Source organism: Bufo bufo, chromosome 6 (assembly GCF_905171765.1).
Source record: "Bufo bufo chromosome 6, aBufBuf1.1, whole genome shotgun sequence".
In the NCBI taxonomy this organism is placed as follows: domain Eukaryota; kingdom Metazoa; phylum Chordata; class Amphibia; order Anura; family Bufonidae; genus Bufo; species Bufo bufo.
The window spans coordinates 74,380,813-74,404,378 of NC_053394.1; the positions used below are offsets into that span (position 1 = coordinate 74,380,813).

The window sequence follows — 23,566 nt, forward strand, 5'->3', positions numbered from 1 at the left end:
GCACGGCGAGGGGGCGGATTTCTGCTGCGGCTACCAGCAAGTAGACGCCCTACTTGCTGGTAGAGCCCTGATTTACATATTATAAAACTTCGTTTTCTAAAGAATCGGCCGCATGAAAGTAAGTAAGACTATTATATTCTCCTATATCGCGCTATAAGGAATATAACTATCCAAAAAAAAAAAAAAGAGTTTTGTGGGGTGACAGAAACCCTTTAACTGAAAGAAAATGTGACATTATATCTTTTTTCATTTGTAATTTCCATTTTTATTCCGCAGGAAGTGAAATTTTTGTTTGGGGAGACAACAGATATGGCCAGCTTGGATTGGGCTGTGAGCTCAAGAAGGAGACAACACCCAGGCCCCTGAAGTCCTTATCTGGGATCCCCTTTCATCAGATTGCTGCTGGGGGGGCACATAGTTTTGCTCTGACGCCGTCAGGAGCCGTTTTTGGTTGGGGACGGAATAAATTTGGACAGCTTGGTCTCAATGATGACAGGGGTAAGAAAGATATTTTATACATAATGTAGGGCTAATAACATTGCTATTACTAATCATGTCTAATTTTTAGACAGTGTAAACTTAGACTAGACAGTCAACGTTTTTACAGTGGCTCATGCTGGATGATAAATCTGGTACACATTTAGACTGTCTAGGCTACGTTTACATCACCCTGTAGTTGGCTTACTTTTCACCAGAATCGTGAGGCAAATTCTTGGTTCATTTTTTTGGCATATATTGCTGCACATTGTCCACATCCCTTTCCCGATGGACCATCCCCTTGTCAAATGAGTCAGAGAAAGGGTGACTTCATAAATGGGGTGGAAGGCATGCATGCCAGCCTTTTGGTGCAAATCAAGCTAAGATTGTGGTGCATTTTGATGAGTCTCTCCCGTTATACAGTAATGTGCAGTCAATGATCTGGTCACTCATCTATTATTCTCTTTACCTACAGACAGATATTGTCCATGCCTTCTCAAATCATTGCGCAGTCAGAAAATTGTACACATCTGCTGTGGTGAAGATCATACCGCTGCACTGACCAAGGTGAAGAAGCTTACAAAGATGAAGAGTCTCTGTCAGAGTTGCACTTCAAAACTTTTAGTCATGACAGAAGGCAGTCACATCAGCGTCCCAAGAGAATTAAAGGGGTTTGGAGAATGGGTGACAAATGTCAAGCTTGGTATCATTTCTTAGGCTACGTTCACATCTCCGGTAAACGTATCCGGCAGGCTTTTCAGGTAAAGAACAGCCAGCCGGAATTCACTGGATACTGCTATTCACCACCAGACCCCATTGACTATAGTGGGCTATAGGTGCTTTCCAGCATAAGTGTCAGGTTTTGGATGGACAAAAAAACGTTGCATGTAGCGGTTTTTCCCTGGCCAAAACAAGGCATTTTGCTGGAAAGCGTCTGGATCCCCGCCAGATTCCTTTTATAGTCAGTGGAGAAATAAATGAAAAAGTTATGACTGCTGGAACACAAAGGGGGAACATGTTACTAGTCCTTAAAGCTAAAATTAATTATGTCACTAAGGAGTTAAATGCAATTATGTCACCTGAGTTGTGCGCCAACAAAATTTACTTCAGACATATATTAAAAATCTACAATAAAAAAGTGACATTTTTGGATTTTCCAATTTTAATGTGACTGTGTAGGTTAAAGAGGACCTGTCCCCGCTCCCGACATGCCTGTTTTAATAGCTACATACATTCCCCATGTAATAACAATTCCGGAGCATCTATTCTTATGGCTCTATGTTGTGCCTTTCCTGTATTATTCCTACTAGAAGTTATGAATGAATTGCTAGCAGTAAAGGCACAGTCTGACTCTATCCAGTCGGTGCTGCTAGTGTCACTGTGCAGGTTCACCCCCCCAACTGGTTACCGCCCCTCTGTACCCTTACTGCAGACTGCTAGCAATTCATTCATAACTTCTAGTGCAGATACTAAAGGAATGGCACAACATAGAGACATAAGAATAGATGGTCCAGAATTGCTATTACATGGGGAATGTATGTGGATATTAAAACAGCAGTGGCGACAGGTCCTCTTTAAGTAACACTGCAGTATATTTCTCTTACTTTGATTGGCGTAGCTAGAATTGACTTGGCCCCACAGCGAATTTTTGAATAAAATTTCTCGCCCATATTCCTTTGGGGACACAGAAGACCTTGGGTATAGCTCAGCTCCCTAGGAGGCGAGACACTAAGTGAAGACTGTTAAGCCCCTCCTCCACAGCTATACCCTCAGCCTGGAGAGAGAGACTGCCAGTTTTTGCTTAGTGTCCAAGGAGGCAAGACACTCCCTGCTCTGCAGGGCTGTTTCTCCTTGTTATTTTTTCCTTTTAATTTTAATTTTTGTTTCTTTAGGGATACCAGAGACGCCTGGAACTCTCTGCTCTCCCGGGGTCGAGTTGCGCCAGTGCCGGTCACCCGCACTGCTGCCTCCCCCACAGAAAACAAGGTGGACCAGGGCAGCCTAGCTCCCCTGCATCCCGCCAGCATAAGGGTCGCCCGCACGCCAAGTCCCTCTTCCAGCGTCCTGCCACTACAGTGCCAGTAGCTGAAGGGGCGACCCTGCTGGAACGGACCGAGGGTAAAGACGGCGGAGGGTGAGAAAGATGGCTGCTCCAGCCCAACGCCCCCCTCCCGGTCTCCTGCGTGACTAGCTGCATACGCTTGTGGGACTCCTCTCTGGGGCACCATGCCATGGGTTGTGGTTGGTGGGCAGGCTCCCCTCCCCGTCTCCTATACTGCCTTTCCCTGCTGAACCTAGGCTGGCTCCGGGGTGTCGCGGGGGCTGTGATCTTCTCTCCCCCCTCCCTCTGGGCCCTACTTTCCCCATGCCGGGACCAGCAGCGGTAACCTGACCACTCCACCGGCAGCGTTTTAGGCACAGAGTCATCTACCTCACCCTGCCCACTCCACCTGCCGAAGTCCGGGTCACATGAGGATGCGGTGCGGGCTATGTCCGCTCCTCAGCAGCGGCACTTGCCGCTATGTTTACAATGCTGGCGCTCCTTCGCTGTATCTGGGCCAGTAGCCCCTTATCTCCGAGGCTGCACGGGCGGCTATTCCGCCGCCCGGTCATAGGACAAGGCCTCTGCCTCCGATCAGCGATGGGTTTTTCCCGGCCCCCGGGGTGGGCACCCGCGGCCGGCATATGCAGCGGGCGCTTTTCTGCGCGCCGCTCCGTGCGACCGCCGGTACATGCCGGTTGGCCGGGCGCCGCAAAGTTAGGCCCAGGCAATTCCAGCCCCTAGTTGGGGGGGGGGGGGGAAACGGACTCTGCCAGGCGCGAAATCTTCCCGCCGGGAGGTTCCTCCTCCCCCGTGTGTTTGCTACTCCGCCCCCGGGCCTGTAGGTTAACCCCTTGGTGCCAGCCACCCCAGGAAGCGGGCACCAATATGGAGGAGGCTTCTGAAGTCTGGTTTCTTTTCCTCCTGGACGTTTTTTTGTGGCCCCTCCCTCAGAGGCTGTGTTTTAAAAAAAAATTAAAAAAAAAATAATAATTTGTGTAATAATATTTTTTTTTGTTGTTGTTGTTGTGCTGCGCTGGAATCTGGCGTAGCCTCCCACGGTGCAGAGCTGTCACCAGGCTGCTCTCGTTTTCTGATCTGGCCATGTGCGTGACCCCCCTTCCTTAGGCGGCATGTCGCGCTCACCGGTTGCGCTGCTGGCCAGGTGCATGACACTCCCCCCGTCCATAGGCGGAATATTGCGCCCTCCCTCAGTACGTTGTCGGCCGTGTCCATGTCCCCTTTCCATAGGCGAAATTCTGCACTTCACTGGATATGGTGCTGGCCGTGTGCATGACCCCCCCCCCCCCCCCCCCCCCTTTCCACAGGTGGAATACTGCACTCTCACTGGATACGGTGCTGACCACGTGCATGACTTCTTTCCATAGGCGGAATACTGCACTCTTCCTGGCTGCGGTACTGGCCATGTACATGACCCCCTTTCTATAGGCGGAATACTGCACTCTCCCTGGCTGCGGTACTGGCCATGTGCATGACCTCCTTCTATAGGTGGAAGACTGCACTCTTCCTGGCTGTGGTACTAGCCATGTGCATAACCCCCTTCCATAGGCGGAATTATGCACTCTTACCGGATTCGCTACCGACCTTGTGCATGACCCCTTCTATAGGCGGAATACTGCACTCACTGGATTTGCTGCCGTCATGTGTATGACCCCCTTCCTTAGGCGGAATGCTTACACTCTTACTGGATGCGGTGCTGACCATGTACAGGACTGCCTCCCCTTTGCATAGGCAGAATATTGCTCGCTCATGGTATACCATGCTGACCTTGTACATGCCTTTTTCTTAGGCGGCATTTCGCACTCTCACGCAAGTGCTGGCCACGTGCCTGTCCCTCTTCATTGGCCGAGCAGTGGCACTCTCACAGGTTCTGTGCTTGTCGCGGGCTTGACCCCTCCCTTGTTGGATGGTTGCACTCTCGCTTGCTGCGAGGCTACCTGTGTGTGTGTTTCCCTTCCCTGGGTGGGCTTCCTGCGCTCCTACTGGATTCTGTGCGGCCATGTGCATGGCCTCTTCTGGACGGAATATGGCTCTTCTGGTTGCAGTACTGGCCGGACATATGGCCTTCACACTGTGCAGTGCTTCTTGCGGAATGTACCGGCCTTGGGCCCCCCCCCCCCTCCCTTAGGCGGGCTGTTCCGCTCTTCCCGAACGCAGTGGTTGCCATGCGCATATCCCCCTTGTGGGCTGTTTGCGTTTATGTGCATTCTGTACTTGTCTTGTGCATGGCTCCCTCCGGCTGGCATATTGCACTTCTCCAGGCACTGCGGGGCTCTGTGGTGACCCCTTCATCTTGTTGATTGCCCTATATGTGTAACTTCATGCGCACACTGTTAAGTGTACGGCCGTCTGCGCTTCCTCCTCCCATAGGGGGTTGGCACCCTCGCTGCTTGCGGGGCTGACCATCCACATGCCCCTCTTCCTTCAGCCTTTCTCTTGGGATAGATGCTGGCCGTATGCTTCCGCTCTTCTCGAAGAGGTAATTCTGCTGAACCGGGCTAAGCAATCATGTTCCCTGGTCCGGGGGGCATTGCGCTTCTACTTGTGTCAGTATCCACCATATTCCTTGGTCCTTCCAGGGACCTCCAACTGGGGTTCTTCATGGTTCACCTTCTGCGAGGCGGTATGCCAAGCGACGCACGGAGTATCGTGTGATCCACCAGTTGAGCTGTCCAGCTCTGTCTCCGGCTGTCCTGTCACCCTCTCCTTCTTTTCGGTTGGAATGGTTAGGGCGGCATTCTGCCTTACATGCTTCTTCTTCTAGCTGTGGTTTGCTTCTGTTCTGGGCATCTCCCTCTGATGTGGCTTGGGGGGGGCCCTCCCGGTCCGTCCGGGGCACTTGGTCTCTATCGGAGTCCAAACTTCCGATCAACGTCCTGGAATTGAGGGCGATCCTCCTGTCCCTCCGACACTGGACTCCCCTGCTAGAGGGTCATCCCGTCCGGGTCCAATCGGACAATGCCACGGCCGTGGCGTACGTAAACGCCAGGGGGGCACTCGCGGCGATGCGAGAGGTTGCCCTCATTCTCCTCTGGGCGAAAGCTCACGTTCCGGCCTTATCAGCGATTTTATATTCCAGGGGTGGCAAACCGGATGGCGGACTTCCTCAGCCGGACCACCATCGACCCGGGCGAGTGGCCTCTACACCCGGCCGTGTTAGAGGTCATTTGTCTTCGTTGGGGTCGCCCCCGGATGTGGACCTCATGGCCTCCAGGTTTAATCACAAGCTTCCCACCTACCTGGCCAGGGCAAGGGACCCGAGGGCGTACAGCATCGACGCCCTCGTTCCTCCGTGGCACCATTTTTTTTTCCTTCTGTATGTCTTTCCGCCCATTCCCCTCCTACCCCGGGTTCTTCGGAAGATCGCGGCAGAGGGCAGTCCCACGATCCTGGTCGCTCCAGATTGGCCTCGCCGGGCTTGGTACGCCGACCTGATGCTACTCCTGGGAGACGCGCCGTGGCCACTGCCTCTCAGGGAAGATCTTCTCTCTCAGGGACCGATCTTCCACCAGCATTTAAGGTCTCTACGTTTGACGGCGTGGCTATTGAGACCGCCATGTTCACGCGACAGGGTTTTTCCGCGGACGTGGTCCGCACCATGATCCGGGAAGCCTGCCTCATCCAGGATCTATTATCGGACTTGGAGGTCTTACCTGGGATTCTGTGAGACTCGGGGCGTTCTCTCTCTCCGCTTTTCTCTTCCCATGGCTCTGTCGTTCCTCCAGTCTGGTCTGGACCTGGGACTGGGCCTCAGTTCTCTGAGGGGTCAGGTGTCGGTGCTGTCTATCCTCTTCCAGCGTTCCCTGGCCCCTCTAGGGCCTGTCAAGACATTCCTACAAGGGGTGGCTCACTCGGTTCCTCCGTACCGCTTCCCAGTTCCGCCCTGGGACCTGAATGTGGTGCTCTGGGCGCTTCAGGCTGCCCTCTTCGAGCCGTTGCGGGAGGTCTCCCTACGCCTTCTGTCCTGTAAGGTCGTGTTTCTTGTGGCCATCCCATGTCTGAGTTAGTGGCCCTTTCTTGTTCTGAGCCTTTTCTGGTCTTTTCACCAGGATAAGGCTGTTCTTCGTCCCGTCCCTTCCTTCCAAAGGTGGTCTCCGCCTTTCATATCAATGAGGACATCGTCCTTCCCTCCTTGTGTCCCTCCCCTTTCCACCCCAGGGAACGGGGCCTGCATCGTCTGGACGTTGTCAGGGCCTTGAAGATATACTTGGAGGTCACCGGCTCCTTTCGGCGCACGGACTCTCTTTTTGTGGTTCCGGAGGGTTCGCGCAAGGGGTTGGCGGCCTCCAAAGTGGCTATCACCCGCTTCGTCAAATTGGCCATTGCTGAGGCTTACCGCGCTAAGGGCAGGGTCCCGCCTTTCGGCGTCACTGCTCATTCCACCAGAGCGGTAGGTGCCTCCTGGGGCCAGGGGCATCGGGCTTCGACTGAATAATTGTGCAAGGCGGACACTTGGTCCTCCTTGCACACCTTTACCAAGTTCTACAGGGTGCATACTCATGCATCGGCGGACGCTGCCTTGGGCCGCCTGGTCTTGCAGGCGGCGGTTCCTTGATACCTACGGTGGCTTCGCCTTGAGCTGTAGTCCCTCCCCTCTTGGACTGCTCTCGGACGTCCCAAGGTCTTCTGTGTCCCCCAAGGAATATGGGCGAGAAAAGGAGATTTTTTTTTATAACTTACCAGTAAAATCTTTCTTGCTCTTCCTTGGGGGACACAGCACCCGCCCTTCATTGATTGTTTTCTACACGATTATGGTCTTGGTTGCCCCGTTGGGTAGTTGACTTGTTGAATCCATTGTTGGTCGTTACCTTTCTCACTACTTGGACACGCAACTGGCAGTCTCTCTCTCCAGGCTGAGGGTATAGCTGCTGGAGGAGGGGCTTAACAGTTTTCACTTAGTGTCACGCCTCCTAGGGAGCTGAGCTATACCAAGGTCTTCTGTGTCCCCCAAGGAAGAGCGAGTAAGGCCTCTTTCACACTTGCGTTGTCCGGATCCGGCGTGTACTCCACTTGCCGGAATTACACTCCGGATCCGGAAAAACGCAAGTGTACTGAAAGCATTTGAAGACGGAACCGTCTTCCAAATGCGTTCAGTGTTACTATGGCACCCAAGACGCTATTAAAGTCCTGGTTGCCATAGTAGTAGTGGGGAGCGGGGGAGCAGTATACTTACAGTCCGTGCGGCTCCCCGGGCGCTCCAGAATGACGTCAGAGCGCCCCATGCGCATGGATGACGTGATCCATGTGATCACATGATCCATGAGCTTGGGGCGCCCTGACGTCACTCTGGAGCGCCCGGGGAGCCGCACGGACGGTAAGTACACTGCTCCCCGCTCCCCACTACACTTTACTATGGCTGCCAGGACTTTAGCGTCCCGGCAGCCATGGTAACCACTCTGAAAAAGCTAAATGTCGGATGCGGCAATGCGCCGAAACGACGTTTAGCTTAAGGCCGGATCCGGATCAATGCCTTTCAATGGGCATTAATTCCGGATCCGGCCTTGCGGCAAGTGTTCCGGATTTTTGGCCGGAGCAAAAAGCGCAGCATGCTGCAGTATTTTCTCCGGCCAAAAAACGTTCCGTTCCGGAACTGAAGACATCCTGATGCATCCTGAACGGATTTCTCTCCATTCAGAATGCATTAGGATAATCCTGATCAGGATTCTTCCGGCATAGAGCCCCGACGACGGAACTCTATGCCGGAACACAACAACGCAGGTGTGAAAGAGCCCTAAGAGATTTTACTTGTAAGTTATACAAAAATCTCCTTTTTTTTTTAGTCCTGCTCCTGCATGGACCCCTTCTGAGTTCGGGCCCCAAAGCAGCCGCTTCCCCTATAGCTACTCTCCTGTTGATTGCTATAAGACAGAATATCATCAAAGGATAGGACTCTAATAAGGAGGTCTCCTGTAATTGCTACAGCAATGCAAAACCCAATGCGATAAGTTGAGACTGATTTCAGATTTCACTCATAATTTTGCTCTCTGGTTTCTTTAGGAAGGAGGAGTTTTTACTTTTGGAGCTGGAGGATATGGACAGCTTGGTCATAATTCTACAAACAATGAGATCAACCCTAGGAAAGTGTTTGAACTCATGGGGAACATTGTCACACAGATCGCTTGTGGACGGTAAATTTCGCTCCCGTTAGGTTATTCTGCAGCTGACACATTTGGACAAGGTTTATCCTTTTCTTTCTGCGTTAGGTGCAATAACCAGATTAATGTAAAGTTACCATCAGCGGGGGCCTCAGTGGTCAGACTCGCACCGATCAGACACTTGTTGATAGGGGATGTGTTTTCTTATGACATAAATCCTTTATGTAAGCTTTAAAAGGGTTTTCTGGTGAAATAATTTTAAATAAAATCAGCGTCCGGGTAAGGCTCCATTCACACGTCCGGAAATAGGTCCGCATCGGTTCTGCAATTTTGCGGAATGGGTGCGGACCCATTCATTCTCTATGGGGACAGAAAAGATGCAGACAGCACACAGTGTGCTGTCCGCATCCGCATTTCCGTGCCGCAGCCCCGAACTTCCGGTCTTTGGCCCCGAACTTCCAGGCCGCGGCTCCGCAAAAAATAGAACATGTCCTATTCTTGCGGACAAGAATAGGCAGTTCTATGGGGGGTGCCTGCTGGGTGCATTGCGGATCCGCAATACACTACGGACGTGTGAATGGACCCTTAGTTAAAATAACAAAGGATCAATGCTCACCTCACCATTCCTCATTGTTGCTGTCCCACCTCTGCCTCAGTCCCTGCAGTGGTGGGGGATCGGTGAGGTCAGTATGATTATTATATCTTCCTCCTACCCCATTTTAAATAAAATATATCCCCCCCCCCCCTTCCCCCCCCAACAAAAATCTTTATTATTATGTCCTTATTAAAATTAACATCTGCAATAACAGTCCAGACGAGTGTTCCCACTTGGGTGGGGTGTCCCTGCTCAGTCTCACATTATCCAGTCAGGGCTACTTGTGGAAGACGGTGCAGGGACACACACCCAACTGGTAGTTGCCAAAACAGGCATGTCAGGAGAGGCAACAGCTCCTTTATAAAGGTGTTGTCCAGTCATTCTTTCCTGGCTGATCTGACATCAAGTGCAGGGGGGAGACTAATGCACATTTGTTGGAAAATTAGCAGATTTCTCCATATAATCCCTGTCAAGTATTGCATGGGTCCTATTTTGATTATGGGACCAGTGCATAAGTGTCCTTGGTGTGCATCTGTCTGTTGCCTCATCAAGTGTAATGTCCTTCGTGTATTTGCGTCTCTCCATGTCCAGTGTATTCCTGAGCAATGTTTTTAAATCAGTGCTTTTAAGGGAGAACCCTTACTAGTATGTGGCATCCAACTGAGCATGCCTCGATTGATGTATAGTTTGAAGTTCACATACTAATATATGGTTCCATTAAAATCATTAATGCCATGTTCTGGATCCGTGTGGTATGGCTCTCTGATAAGTAGTGTCCATGAACTCTTCACACTGGCGTTTTGAATTCCGTTTGTGAGATCCGTTTCAGGGATCTCGCAAATGGTTCAAAACGGATCAGTTCAGCCCCAATGCATTCTGAATGGATAAGGATCCGCTCAGAATGCAACAGTTTGGATCCGTTCCGCCTCCATTCCGCTCTGGATGCGGACACCAAAACACTGCTCACTGATGAAACGGAGCCAAACGGATCCGACCTGACTTACAATGTAAGTCAATGGGGACGGATCCGTTTTCACTGACACAATATGGTGCAATTGAAAACGGATCCGTCCCCCATTGACTTTCAATGTAAGTCAGGTCGGATCCGTTTTGACTTAGACTTTTTTTTTTAAAGAATAATGCAAACGGATCCGTTCTGAACCGATACAAGCGTTTGAATTATAGGTGCGGATCATTAGTGTATGGGGGTCTTTACTTAACTTAGAACAAGTGACTCACTTACGTTTTTGGCACAGTATTCACGATTAGTCTCATGGATACGTTCATATGTGGATTACCTTTGTAATACATTTCTGGTGTTGGACTCATAAATGGTGACAGTGTTTTCTCTTATATTTGTGTCTGTTCATAGACAGCACACTCTGGCCTTTGTTCCTTCATCTGGTCGTATCTATTCCTTTGGACTTGGAGGCAATGGACAACTAGGAACTGGGTCAACATGTAACAGAAAAAGTCCTTTTACTGTGAAAGGAAACTGGATATCCCACAGTGATTTCTCCCAGCATCCTGTCAGTAAGTGGGTTTTTGGTTCTACACTGTGGGTATTGCCGCTCTTGTATTTCTCAGTTTGGATGTAGTACAGTATTCATAACCACACATTAATTTAATTCTAGGTATAGATGGGTGCTACTGTGTGAAGAAAATTTTTTCTGGTGGAGACCAAAGCTTTTCACATTACTTTCATGTACAGGTAACAAGAAACACCCTGTAGGGGTCATTTGCTAAGCTACAATGCGCATTTAATTAGGCATATTTCAGGCACAGAGATGGTACAATGGTTAGTTGTGCCGCTATCTGCGACTTTTCCCCGCGCACGCCAGTTCTAAAATTAGGGGGATGGGCCGGCAAGCCCATCTCATTCACCATTTTCTACGCCTGTTTTAGGCGTAGAAAATGGTCTAAATGTAAGACGGCAAGGAAGCTTTCGTACATTTTAGAACTGGCGGAGGATGTGCCGAAGTTATGGAGAGGCCAGCGCCTCTTCAAAACTCCAGTGGATCCACCGCCAGCGATCAGGCTTTATTAAGACCGGCTTCTAAAACGCTGTTCTTAATAAATGTGCCCCTATGTTCTTATTCTCTACTTTCTCTAAAATATCTGTGTTTTACAACATTTGTGAAGTGCTAAAACGCGCAGCTTCTATAGGGAGGAATGTATGTAATGGAACAAGTCTCACTTTGCACCAAACATTCGTGACTTTCACCTGACTTTTCGGTCATCCTTACTACTTTCATCCGTGGCCCAACACTTTTTTAATAATGTCTGTGCCAGAAAGCTGGCACACATTACACCTGACTTCTATGCTTCCTCTTAATAATTTTGGCCCTTTGTTCTCCAGTGAGATTTCTAATTAAAGAGGTTTTCCGAGATTCTGGTATTGATGGTCTATCTTCAGGATAGGTCATCAGTATCAGATCTGTAGGGGTAAAGCTCCCTGGACCTTCACCAGTCAGCTGTTTGAAGAGGCTGCGGTGCTTCGATGAGTGCCACGATTTCTTCCTAGGCCAGTGAAGTCATGTTTATCAGTCACGTGAATAGACTGAGCTTTAATACCAAGCACAGCCACTATCTGATGGATGATGCTATGCTTGGTAAGCTTCGAGCAGGCTGAGATGCTCAGCGGAGCATCACAGTCTCCTAAAACAGCTGATCATCGGGGGTCCCAGTTGTCGGACGTAGCAGATCTGATATTGGTGACCTACCTTGAGGATAGGTCATCAGTATAAGAATCCCATAAAACCACTTTAAGATTGGTGTCATTAAATGTTCTTTTATGTTTTATATCTTCAAGTGGTTTTATTCCAATAAACCACTTGGTATCGCAGCCACATTTTTCAGTTATCGTCTTCAAATATAGGAAAACCTCTCAAACATGCTGTCACAAGAACAGCATTTATTACTGATCCATAAGATCAAGTGTACTACCCTTCGGACCCTTATAGTTAGAATGTGGACCCCAGAAGTTGTAACATTAAATACGTTTCCTTTTTCTAGAACTGCCTTCCACCAGATGACTTCCGGAAGTGTAACCATTCCACACCAATATGGACCATAAATGAGGAGCTTATTCAAAGATGGCAGAATTTCACATCAGGAAGACTTCCATTAGATATAGTAAAGTAAGTGAATCAACTCATTCATCCTACATTTGTTGCATGACTTATATTACAATTTTTGATTCGTTGGTCCAATCATCATGCTGATTTACACACACAAATTATCACAGCAACATACTAAAATGATAGGGCAGGGGTGGCCAACCTGTGGCTCTTGTGCCGCATGCGGCTCTTTGCTTATTCAAGTGCGGCTCTAGCTGTAGAGCCAGGAAGCAGTCAGACGGCTCACTCTCCACCCCATACTCAGATTTCTTTTCTTGATCGGGCACTGTTCCTACTTTGTAGCTCCAGCTCACTCTCCACTACGTCCTGATGCACACAGTGTGAGAACCTAGTACGCGGAGACACGGTCTAGGACCCGACGTTGTGCTCTTCAGGTCACAGTGGAAAGCGTGTCAGACCTGCAAAGTAGCAGCAGCCCAGTGCCTGATCAGGAGAGGGAAGAGGTTTTTTTAAATTATAGAACTGGGGGTCTGATCTGAGCAATGGGGGTCTGATCTGAGCAATGGGGGTCTGATCTGAGCAATGGGGGTCTGATCTGAGCAATGGGGGTCTGATCTGAGCAATGGGGGAGGAAGATCTGAGCACGGGGGAGGAAGATCTGAGCACGGGGGAGGAAGATCTGAGCACGGGGGAGGAAGATCTGAGCACGGGGGAGGAAGATCTGAGCACGGGGGAGGAAGATCTGAGCACTGAGGGTCTGACACTGGGAGTCTGATTTGTGTTGTCTGATCTGAGCATTGGGGGTATGATTTGGAGGTCTGATGAGGTTTGAGGATCTTATTTTAGATCAGATGAAGATTGGGGATCTAATTTAGGAGTCTGATCTGAGGTCTGATGAAAAATATATTTTTTCTTTTTTTTTCTCTGCTAATGAAAAATCAGAGAAAAAAATATTTTTTATCAAACCTTAGATCAGATGAAAAATACTTTATTTTTCTCTTACTTTTCTTTGTTAAAACCTAGGTGCATCTTGTAGGGCGAAAAATATGGTGACTTGTGTGTAAATGTATAGCTTGTGGCTCCTGACAGTCATACGTTTTTTTTGTTTTTTTTTGGCTATTTGTTACTGTAAGGTTGGCCACCCCTGTGATAGGGCATGCAGCCATTTTCTGTGTCTGTACCTGTGTGGTTGTTTTGCAGTTCTAAACAACTGCATCTATCTATTCATTCTGTCTATATAATCTCTATCTCTCTTTGTCCATCTCTCTAGCGATCTCTCTGTCGATCTCTCTATCCATCTCTCTAGCTATCCATCTATCCTATGACATGGATTTTCCAATGTGCATCAATTATGCAGGATAGCACAAGGCGTGAACCCTGAATGATAATTTCTTTGCTTTTTGCTTTAATAGTGAAATTGACAAAGTATTCTCATCGGCTGCTTGTATAAATGGAAGTTTTCTCTCTACCAGGTGAGTTTTGTGCCCAAATGATTTTTCCTGTTATTCATATCTATATCCTGTGAAGTGTCTTTTTTATGGCCGCAGTGGTAGACTCGCTTGTACCTCTTTGGAGGTGCTTTGCTGAATATTAGTGCATTCAGAAACTGTAAAGTGACAGTCCATTCATTTCACATAGAACAGTCTATTGGGGACTGCTCTTCACAGATACAACCTTGTAATAGGGTTCCAAACAGTGCGTCCTTCATAATGTGTCAGACCGTTATAATCAAGGCAGAACTGGCTTTGTGCAAATTGTTAATAGAGATGGTTCACCTACTAATCAAAGTATGGAATGGGTGCACCTACAAAAAAGATCCACCCAAAAGGTAAATGTGAAATAGAAAAGTAGTGGGGCACACCTACACTTGGCTACACATGGAGGATTATTTATACAATAGATTTATTTGATAAAGAACTGGCTTTGTGTTGACGGCAGGTACTCTACTTCTGGCTGGATACTACGTTTCACTGTCAGTGTTGCAAACTGAAATGTCATCCAACAACTTAGGCTATGTTCACATCAGCGTTCAGCCTTTCCGTTCTCCTGCTCCGTTATAGGAGCAGGAAAACGGAAAGAACGGATTTGGCTCATAACTGAGCCGAACGGAGCCTACGGACCTCATAGACCCCCATAGACTATAATGGGGTCCGTTAGGTTTCCGCTCAGAAGATGATTTTGGAGCGGAGACAAAAGTCCTGCATCGCATCACCGATGTCAGCCGTTTATACCAGGGTGTCAGCAATGTGCTGACACCCTGGAATACCCACTCTACACCAACAAATTTTCAAGGGGAGGCAGGCGGGGGATCGCGATCCCGCCTCCCGCACCGCCCCCACCGCCCACAACTCCCCCCTGCACCACCCGCCGGCAAAAAATCATGCAGGGGTGCAGGGGGGGTGTAAAATCTATGTTTGAGGGACACTAAAGTTTCTGATCCCCTGCGGTTTGCGGCGATCGCCGATAGGAGGGGGGGGGGGTCACATGACCCCCCCTGGCGGCGTGACAGGATGCCGGCTGAATGATTTCAGCCGGCATCCCGTTACCATTAACACCTGCGGCGCCGCAATCTGCCTATTTCCCTTAAGGACTCTGGAAATAGTGGAAATAGGGCGTACCAATTTGTGCAGAAATCCATATCATTCCAAAGGGTTTATATATATATATATATATATATATATATATATATATATATATATATATATATTTTTTTTTTTTTACATAGTAACCTATGGAACGAGGGCTTCCACCGTATGGCATCTGTTTAATGCATACCTCCCATGAGGTTTTCATTTTTTTTTTTATTGTTTTATTTGATCTTTTTAACAGCAAAATACAAAAGATACATTTTACTTAAGTAGTAAAGTAGAAGAATAACCTAAAAAGCAAGTCCCTAACTCCCCTCCCCACCCATCCTTTTTTCTCATAGAGAGCTTACCGTCTACTCTCCAGGGGCAATATACAACGTAACGCTTTCCTAGTAGGTGTCAAAACACATTATACATCACCAGCTAGTGAACCCGATATCTCGGAGGTGATATACCAAGCTGTGTAATGGAAAGGAGACACCACTTCATTTAGCTCAGTATAAGAAAGGCGCGCATGAAAGAGACCCACTTTTTGAGTGTTTCTTTTTTGTGCTCAGCCTCCAAGAGGTCCATATCTAAGCATACTTTGACCTGCGTGCTTGCTTTCAGCCGGTGAGGTAATAAACTTCTCTTGGCCACCAATAAGATGATGTGAACAAGCAGAGGGATAGAAGATCTCATCTGGTATGGCTTTTCTTCACTGGTCCATTTACCAGATGCATTTATAGCGTATAGGCATTAATGGTATCTTTTCAGTCATGATGGCACTGCTATGCATCCATCACCTCTTCCTATTAATGTATATGTTGGGAGATTTTCCAACAAATGAGGAAAAAAAGGACACTACATAAACAAAAGAAAAAAGTAAACTTTGCGTAACTCCAGGTACTTAGGTGAAAAATAGTGGTTTTTTATTTACCTATGTCTGTACAACGTTTAATCCTCTCCAGGATCTTTCTCAAGTACAATGAATCTAAGTTCAGCGCAGCATTTTATAGCGACCACGTCACATGTGACATAATTAATTAGATCCATCATTAAACATCAATAAAGTGCATGTGCTGATACATAATCACACAAACTTCATAAATCACGTCTGTGCCAAACAATAGTTCCCATGATTCTGTGATAATCCAGGATATCCTTTAGTGCCCATGTTATTCCACATAAAGTGCCTAGTGCTGTGCAAAAAGTGTCCATACTTCATACATTATATTCATAAGACATAACCTGGGGGAGGAGAGAGGACGCTCTTCCAGATCTAAATTTCATAGAGTAATTGTAGGCCGATGCGCTGGCGTTCTCCTGATCTTACTGCGCCTGTCTCTTTTTTTACACGCACATCATAGTTAGGAATAAGGAAGCTTCACTCTGTGTGATGGTGGCACATGCATGCCACTCTGTTAAATAAGCGACCGCCATCTTGTAAAAAGCAAGAAAGTAATGGCATACATATTCTACAGTTTCTTGAGAAACAGACTCACAAAAAGCATTGTTATGGCTGAAAAACTCTGGTAACTCGGCCCAGCCCGTTGTCTTCGCCACCTTTTCTGGGAAGCGATATACACTGTATGTTTTGCCCTATAAGAGACACCTGCCCATAAGACACACCTAGGTTTTAGAGGAGTATCAGACCTACATATTAATAAGTCCCCCAGTCAGACCACAGATCAGACCTCCATGTGAATGATCCCCATGTTCAGATCAGATAAAAAAAAATAAAAATCAACTTGCGTCTCCTGCTCTGGGTGCCTCCTATCATTCAGCTCTCTTTTTCTTCCTGCCGTGCTGTGATCCGAGGTCACAGAGTGCGGACGTCCTCACATTGCGAGCGGCCGAGGAAGACCAGGAAACGGTGAGTACAGAGCTCAGGGAGTGCTGCATTCACTGATTCCTGGTCCTCCTGTGCTAATGAATGCTTCCATAATAAAAGTACTTATTGGGATTCGCCCCATAAGACAGACTGACATTGCGTCTTATAGGGCGGAATTATATATATATGTGGAGATCACTGTCAAGGGGGTAGGGTGCTGTGGAACTCACTGTTAAATGGGCAGGCTGCTGTAAAGCTCAAACTTAGGGGATGGGCTGCTGTGGAGGTCCCATTTTAAGGAGGGTGGGGTCAGTGTTTAGGGGTGGGGGGCTGTGGAGGTCACTGTTATAGTGGATACTGCCTACTTTTAACGACAGATGAAATATACCCGTGCAAAGCCAGGTCCTTCTGCTAGTGTACAGTGGTATGTATGTGTGTGTATGTATATATATTATTATATTAAACGCTGGATGTTCTTTGGTGTTTTTGCAGCAATTTTTATGGGGAAAAAACGCCAAATCTAGGTAGCTGTAAGTCTCTGAGAACTATGCAGTGCAATTTATTATTATTTTTTTTTGTGACATCTTTCTTCACTTGCACTGCATTTTTGGCTCCATGGCATTTTTTTTTTGCAAATAGCAGTTTCTGAATGCCTGAAAAAAGCCTGCCAAATATGTGTGACCAACAAAGGCAGAAATAAAAAATAAAAAAGTACAAAATGCCTAAGAGAATTTCAGTAGCAGTGGTTAAAGTTTTGTTTTACTTGCAGAGATACTAGCTTTTTTTTTTTTTTTTTTACATGGTGACCATTTTCTATAAAAAGCACAGCAGCGAGCACAGCCATATTGATTGTCTTATTTCAATTAAATTATTAGAAATTGCAGATGAAATATTATCTTGGCAGCACGTGTAATTGAAGGGTTTCTGTCACCAGAATTAACCCTATTAAACTGGCTGACATGAGCGATGTGCTAATGTCGGCAGACCCTAACTCTCCTAATCTTATACTTATGGATGCCCCGGTTACTGCACAATTTGAATATGGGTCGATCCGACATTTCGGGTTCAAAACTCTTTGTTATCATTAGCAATTAAATCACGTTCTTTAACTAGCACAATCCAATGCGGATTCAACCGGAAATTCCCGAATTTCTTCTCTTAAAATGTGAGCAAAATAGGTGAATGGTCAGAGCTTCGTACTTCATAGACGAGACAGCGTCTATAAAGTCTGGACTAGAAAGTGCCAAATCTATTCTTGACATAGCCCCATAGGAGCGGCTGTAACAAGAGAATATAAATTTGTCCCCGTATAGTTGGCCGTATAATATCTATTAATGCCATCTCCTGACATGCTCTGTAGAGTAGGGGATCCCTCTGTTACCTTCCGCTCCGATAAGGTAGAGCGTCTATCTGTCTACATACTCCTGACATTGTTAAAGTCTCCCATAACCAGGATCGGACATTTATTCTTACTATCCGCAAATTCAGTGAGGCGAGACATCACATAAAGTGAAAAAGGAGGGGGGATATATATAAAAGCAAGAATACAAATCGCCCCGTTCCAGCGGGCATGTAAAAAAACGAATCTACCATTGCTGTCTATCAACCGGCTCAGTGGTTCAAAGTCTACCTTATTATGAATATATGCACTTACTCCACGAGAGTAAGATGAGAGGCAGGAATGATGCTCGTATTGAGCCCACCTCTTTTTCACCGTATCCAACCTCTCAACTGTCAGATGAGTTTCAACGAGGCAAACTATAGCGGGGAGATGTCTTGCAATAAGGTCAAATACAATACACCTTTTTATTCTGTCGGCCAACCTGCGGACGTTCCAGACTAAGACTCGGTGCATTGAGTCCTATAGAAAAAAGAGAAACAAGAATGAGGCCCTGTGGCTGCCCTTACACATAACTTATAATCAATGGTTACGTACCTTCCCAACCCGAACCCCTCCCCAAACCCTTCACCCTAATTCGCGAGGAAAAAATACCTCATAAATATCTTACAAAGCAGCCCATCCCCTAGACCCTCCCCCAACTCCCTCCACTACCAGACAAGAAAAATAATCTGCAACAGTTAATATCCCTTAGTGTCCAGCCACCCCGATACATCATCATCCGATCTAGTGAAGAACTGAACTTTAGGGTCCATTCACACGTCCGCAATTTCGTTCCGCATTTTGCGGAATGGAATTGCGGACCCATTCATTTCTATGGGACCTGGAATTGCGGATCCGCACTTCCGGGTCCGCAATTCCGATCCCGAAAAATATAGAACATGTCCTATTCTTGTCCGCAATTGCGGACAAGAAAAGGCATTTTCTATTAAGTGCCGGCGATGTGCGGACCGCAAAATGCGGAACGCACATCGCAGATGTCCGTGTTTTGCGGATCCACACACACGGACGTGTGAATGTAGCCTTATACTGAAAAACTATCCTCAATTTCGCTGGGTATAGCATAGAGTATTTAATTGTGGCTTGAATGAGGCTTTTTTTTTTTTTTTTTTTTTTTTACATCTGGAAACTCCGCTTGTTTTGAGTGTCTCTTGAGAAATCTGGAAATATCTCAATCTTGTTATTTTTAAATTCTATCTCCGGCAGATCTCTCTTTTTTTTTTTTTCTCAACACCAAATCGCGATCTTTCGCACACATTAGCTTTGCCAATATCGCTCTAGGGGGGCCCCCAGGCGGAGGCTTTTTCATTTGGATCCTGTGGGCTCTCTCCACAGCAAACCAAGGAGATAAATGTTCGGGGCCAAGCACCTCCGATCTTTGCGTGCATTTTGTTCATATCATCTTTAAGAGATGTCAGATTGAACAGATGCAACTTTTACCAAGAGATCTCCCAAAGCTAGATTAGAGTGGTTCACTACGGGTAAAATATCTGCCAATTTCCTATCGATGATATCAATCCTACTGTCCATCCCATCTGTTTTATCAGAGGCCATACAGCGGTCCAAGAGTACTACAGGGTTCTGGTGGGCTCCACCGGCTTCCCTTATTTCCAGGTTCCCCTGATTCCGCTGGGCCAATCTAGTCTTAACTGGAGGGGATTTTAGGAATTTATCCAGCTTTGTTATAAGACTATCGGCACCAGAATTTTTAGGAGAAGTCATTCCCCCAGTTTTCCTACTTTGGGCCTTGGGAGGCATTTTTATTTTTTGGTATGATATTAATTTGGCTTCTTGTTTTTGTTTTGCTGTTGCAGTTGTCTTGGATGGGCGCATATGTAAAGGAATTATGTTTATCGCTGTGTTGCATTTCATCACTGATTCTAAGGAGACATTGTTAATGTTTTGTTATTTTGACTTCATAGCAATGATGATCATTACCGAACAAGTGCCAAGTTCTCAGGGATAGATATGAATGCTGCTAGACTCCTGTTTCACAAGCTGTTGGATTCAGCACCACAGCAAGCTGTACAGCAGGTAGGTGTGGGTAACAAAACCTATTTCCCAGCAGTTCCTTCCTTCATCTCCTTCATCTGTAAAGATGTCTTCTGTATGTCTCTCAGAAGCCATGTCCCCACTTCTTCTCATTATGTTCTGTTTGGCTGTAAGACAACTGGCTAGAGCAGGAGCCTCCACCTTTGCCCTTTCTGCAGTAGGACAGATAGTTATGTGCCATCACCCTTGCTTAAAGGAAATATGTCCCCAAAACTTTTATCTGCCAGTTAAAATCAGATAGTACCACATATCATTTTTTTCTAATCTTTTTTTACTTTCTGATTGCAGATTTATTTCTTCAATTTACTGAACATGATTATGGGGGCGGCCATCTTTCCTGAGCTGTTCTTAACAACATTTGCAGAGCATTAAGAAAATTTGTTTTATGGCAGCCCCATGGTCCATAGACATAATGGTCAGGAGGGGACCTCTGACTTCTATGGGAGAGTTGTCTAGGCTGCTCTGTGACCTGTGCAGAGGTCATTGTACAAGGAAAGAATAGATACGCTCCGACAATCACCTATTGTGAATGGAGGATCCTGTCTTATCTGTACACAGAGGTGATATCATTACAGGCAGGATTGGAATGATTTAACTGCTGTAAAGTGATCTGTACAGACCGAGAAGTGGCAGCAGTTATTAGACATTGTGACCAGTGTGAAAACTGCAGGATTCTATCTTTTGTTTAAAGGGATTCTGTCACCTCGTTTTAGCCTATAGAGCTGCGGACATGCACGGCTAGATCGCCGCTAGCATGTCCGCAATATACCTGTCCCATAGCGCTGTGTCCTTTTATTGTGTTTAAAAAATATACATCCCTTGTGGGGCAGCTTCTATGTCTAATAATAAGCGCTACTTTTTGGTCTATTCAGATGACTTTTTACCAGTCATCTCATAATTACAGGCAGGATTAGAATGACAGCGCAACATAGGAGTTTTTTTTTTTTTTTTTTTACTATCTCTGCCTTACCTACCACTGTATACACATCGCTCAGTGAGCACTGTGTATACAGATCAGGCAGTGCTGCTCCCTGCTCCAGTCCTAAAGGCTACATTATCGCAGGGCTCTGTTGCATGTCAGCCACAGTTACAGGGGAAATCAGCAATAAACACCTTTTAAAAGGGTCACAATTTTAGTTTCAATTTGTGCTGTTAAAACAAAAATATCGAACCTGATTTGGAGTGCTTTATGTTCATGTAAAGGCTTATGCACATGACTGGTACGGGAATCTTGGCCCGTGTCTCTGACTATATTGTGATGCAGTCAGTTTGTAACTGATTGCAGGTCTGTTGTACCGTGCTCGCATCATCATGTGAGTACAGTACAACAGACTTGCGATCAGACAGGATCTCACTGCAGTCAGTGTAGGTCAGAGGAGTCGCCGTCAGTCTGGGAGATGCTGCTGACACACCGGTCATGTTTCACGGACTGAGATCTGTTGTGTGCAAGAGCCGTAAACTGATTTCAATGAAACGGAGAAATTCCAGCATCCAGATGAAAGATCTTAAAATCGTTGACTTTAGTTGTATTATTAACAACAGGGGTGAACTGAGAACTTAAAGTGGCCCTTAAAAAAACTTAAATGTGTCCCCAAACTGACAGAACACGGGGCAACACAAGTAGGCAGGGACAACAGAAGCAAGCAGGGACAACAATACGGTGATGCAGAACAAAATGCCACCCCAACAGAACCAAATACCACAGTGCAGCACAGAATACTGCCGCCCGTGCCAGAGTATGAAACTGTATCATCGTCCTGAGGACGGCAATACAGTTGAATTCAAGAGGACACCTGCGGCTGCTGGCCAGGCACATAAGTACCTGATGCTTCTACAGGGAGGCCCCCTGGGCATTGGCCCATCTGGAAATTTCCCTGTAGGGTCTATGGCCAGTCTGCCCCTGGTTAACAAAATAAATGAAACATTCCAGACAAACCAACGCTTATGCATTTGAGGACTGATTTGATGTAAAGTTTGCATGTTCTTCCTCCCAAATAGGGATGAGCGAACTTGTGGTTTCAAGTTCGGTGTACAAGGTTAGGGATTGGGTTATCTAAGAACTCTGGTATGGATTCCGCTACCACGGACCATAAGTTATGGTCCATTGTAGCGGAATACATAACTGAATTCTTAGATAACCCGAACCTTGTACATCGAACTTGAAAACACAGGTTGGCTCAACACTACTCCCAAACTCTGAAGACATACTGTTAGGGAATTTAGATTGTGTGCTCCACTGCACTGTGGAATATGTTGATACTATACAAGTAAGTAAAACAAATAAAATGTAATAAAGCCCGGAGTTCTTCTAAGATTTTTCATCCGGATACTGAAATATCTGTGTTTTGCTGGTTAATAAGTCTTGTCCCACACCTACATGCATCAGACGAGCAGCTTGTAGGTGTATTGTTCTTTCAAACTACCGTAATTTCATTCTCACTCTAGTGTTTTACATTTAGGTGGCTGCCAGCTTGGAAAAAAGTCTCATACCAAAACTACCAAGTTCCCCACCTGACATTGAGGCTTTGAGACTGTACCTCACGCTGCCAGAGTGCCCTCTTATGACCGACCCAAACAACTTTTTGTCTTTAGCAATTCCGTTTGGGACTGCAATTATTAACCTTGAAAAGACTCCGTCAAGAGTTCTTGGTGAGTCTTTTTTTTTAAAAGAAATTGGTAACTTGTACAATGGCTCCCACAACCAGCCACCCATATTGATTTGGGTTTATTTACAGTCCTCCCCCTATATAATCTCTCTGCCGCTGTGCTGTGTGTAAAATGACCCCTCTGTGACAAGCTGCAGTGACTTTTATACTTTTGATGGTTTTTTCAGTGAGTACAGTGATTCTGAACAGTGACGGAAAGAAATATTTGATCAGGAAGGAGCATTTTTCTTCAAGACAGTACTGTATATTACAAAATGTATTATATTTACTTATGGCATTCATTTATGGAAATAAAAGAATCACTAGGTAAAGGGTCCGCATCTCCAGAAAATGACCCATTGACATCAGTATTGGTGGCTTGTGTGAATGCATTCACTACTAATAGAAAATTTCACATATGTTAAAATAATAAAGCCCATCTTTCAGGCAAAATGTTAACACCTCCATGAGTCACATTTATTAAGACTGGTGTTTTAGACACCGGTCTTAAAAAAGCTCCGAAGTTATGAAGAGGAGCCGGCCTCTTCATGCAGCGCCAGTTCTAAATGTAAGACCGCTTTCTAGCTGTCTTACATTTAGACCATTTTCTACGCTTAAAACTGCACTCCCACGCCCACAATTTTAGACCTTGCGTGAGCGGGGAGAAATCGCAGATAGTGGCACAACTACATATGTTAGGAGGCAGTCTATTTTTTTACATCAGTCATTGCATAACCCCTTTAATCTAGATTAAGTTAAA

General features: G+C 46.4%; 1 protein-coding gene across 2 annotated transcripts in view; it reads left to right on the top strand.

Moving 5' to 3' along the window:
* Positions 1-23,566, top strand: part of HERC4 (HECT and RLD domain containing E3 ubiquitin protein ligase 4) — a 94,810-nt gene that overhangs the window by 29,261 nt on the left and 41,983 nt on the right. For both annotated transcript variants that reach the window (XM_040439069.1, XM_040439070.1), the window contains exons 5-13: positions 277-498; positions 953-1,044; positions 8,537-8,667; positions 10,602-10,762; positions 10,864-10,940; positions 12,245-12,369; positions 13,722-13,781; positions 20,032-20,143; positions 22,621-22,810. In XM_040439069.1, the coding sequence (XP_040295003.1) occupies positions 277-498; positions 953-1,044; positions 8,537-8,667; positions 10,602-10,762; positions 10,864-10,940; positions 12,245-12,369; positions 13,722-13,781; positions 20,032-20,143; positions 22,621-22,810 (1,170 nt within the window). The remainder of the gene's footprint in view (positions 1-276; positions 499-952; positions 1,045-8,536; positions 8,668-10,601; positions 10,763-10,863; positions 10,941-12,244; positions 12,370-13,721; positions 13,782-20,031; positions 20,144-22,620; positions 22,811-23,566) is intronic.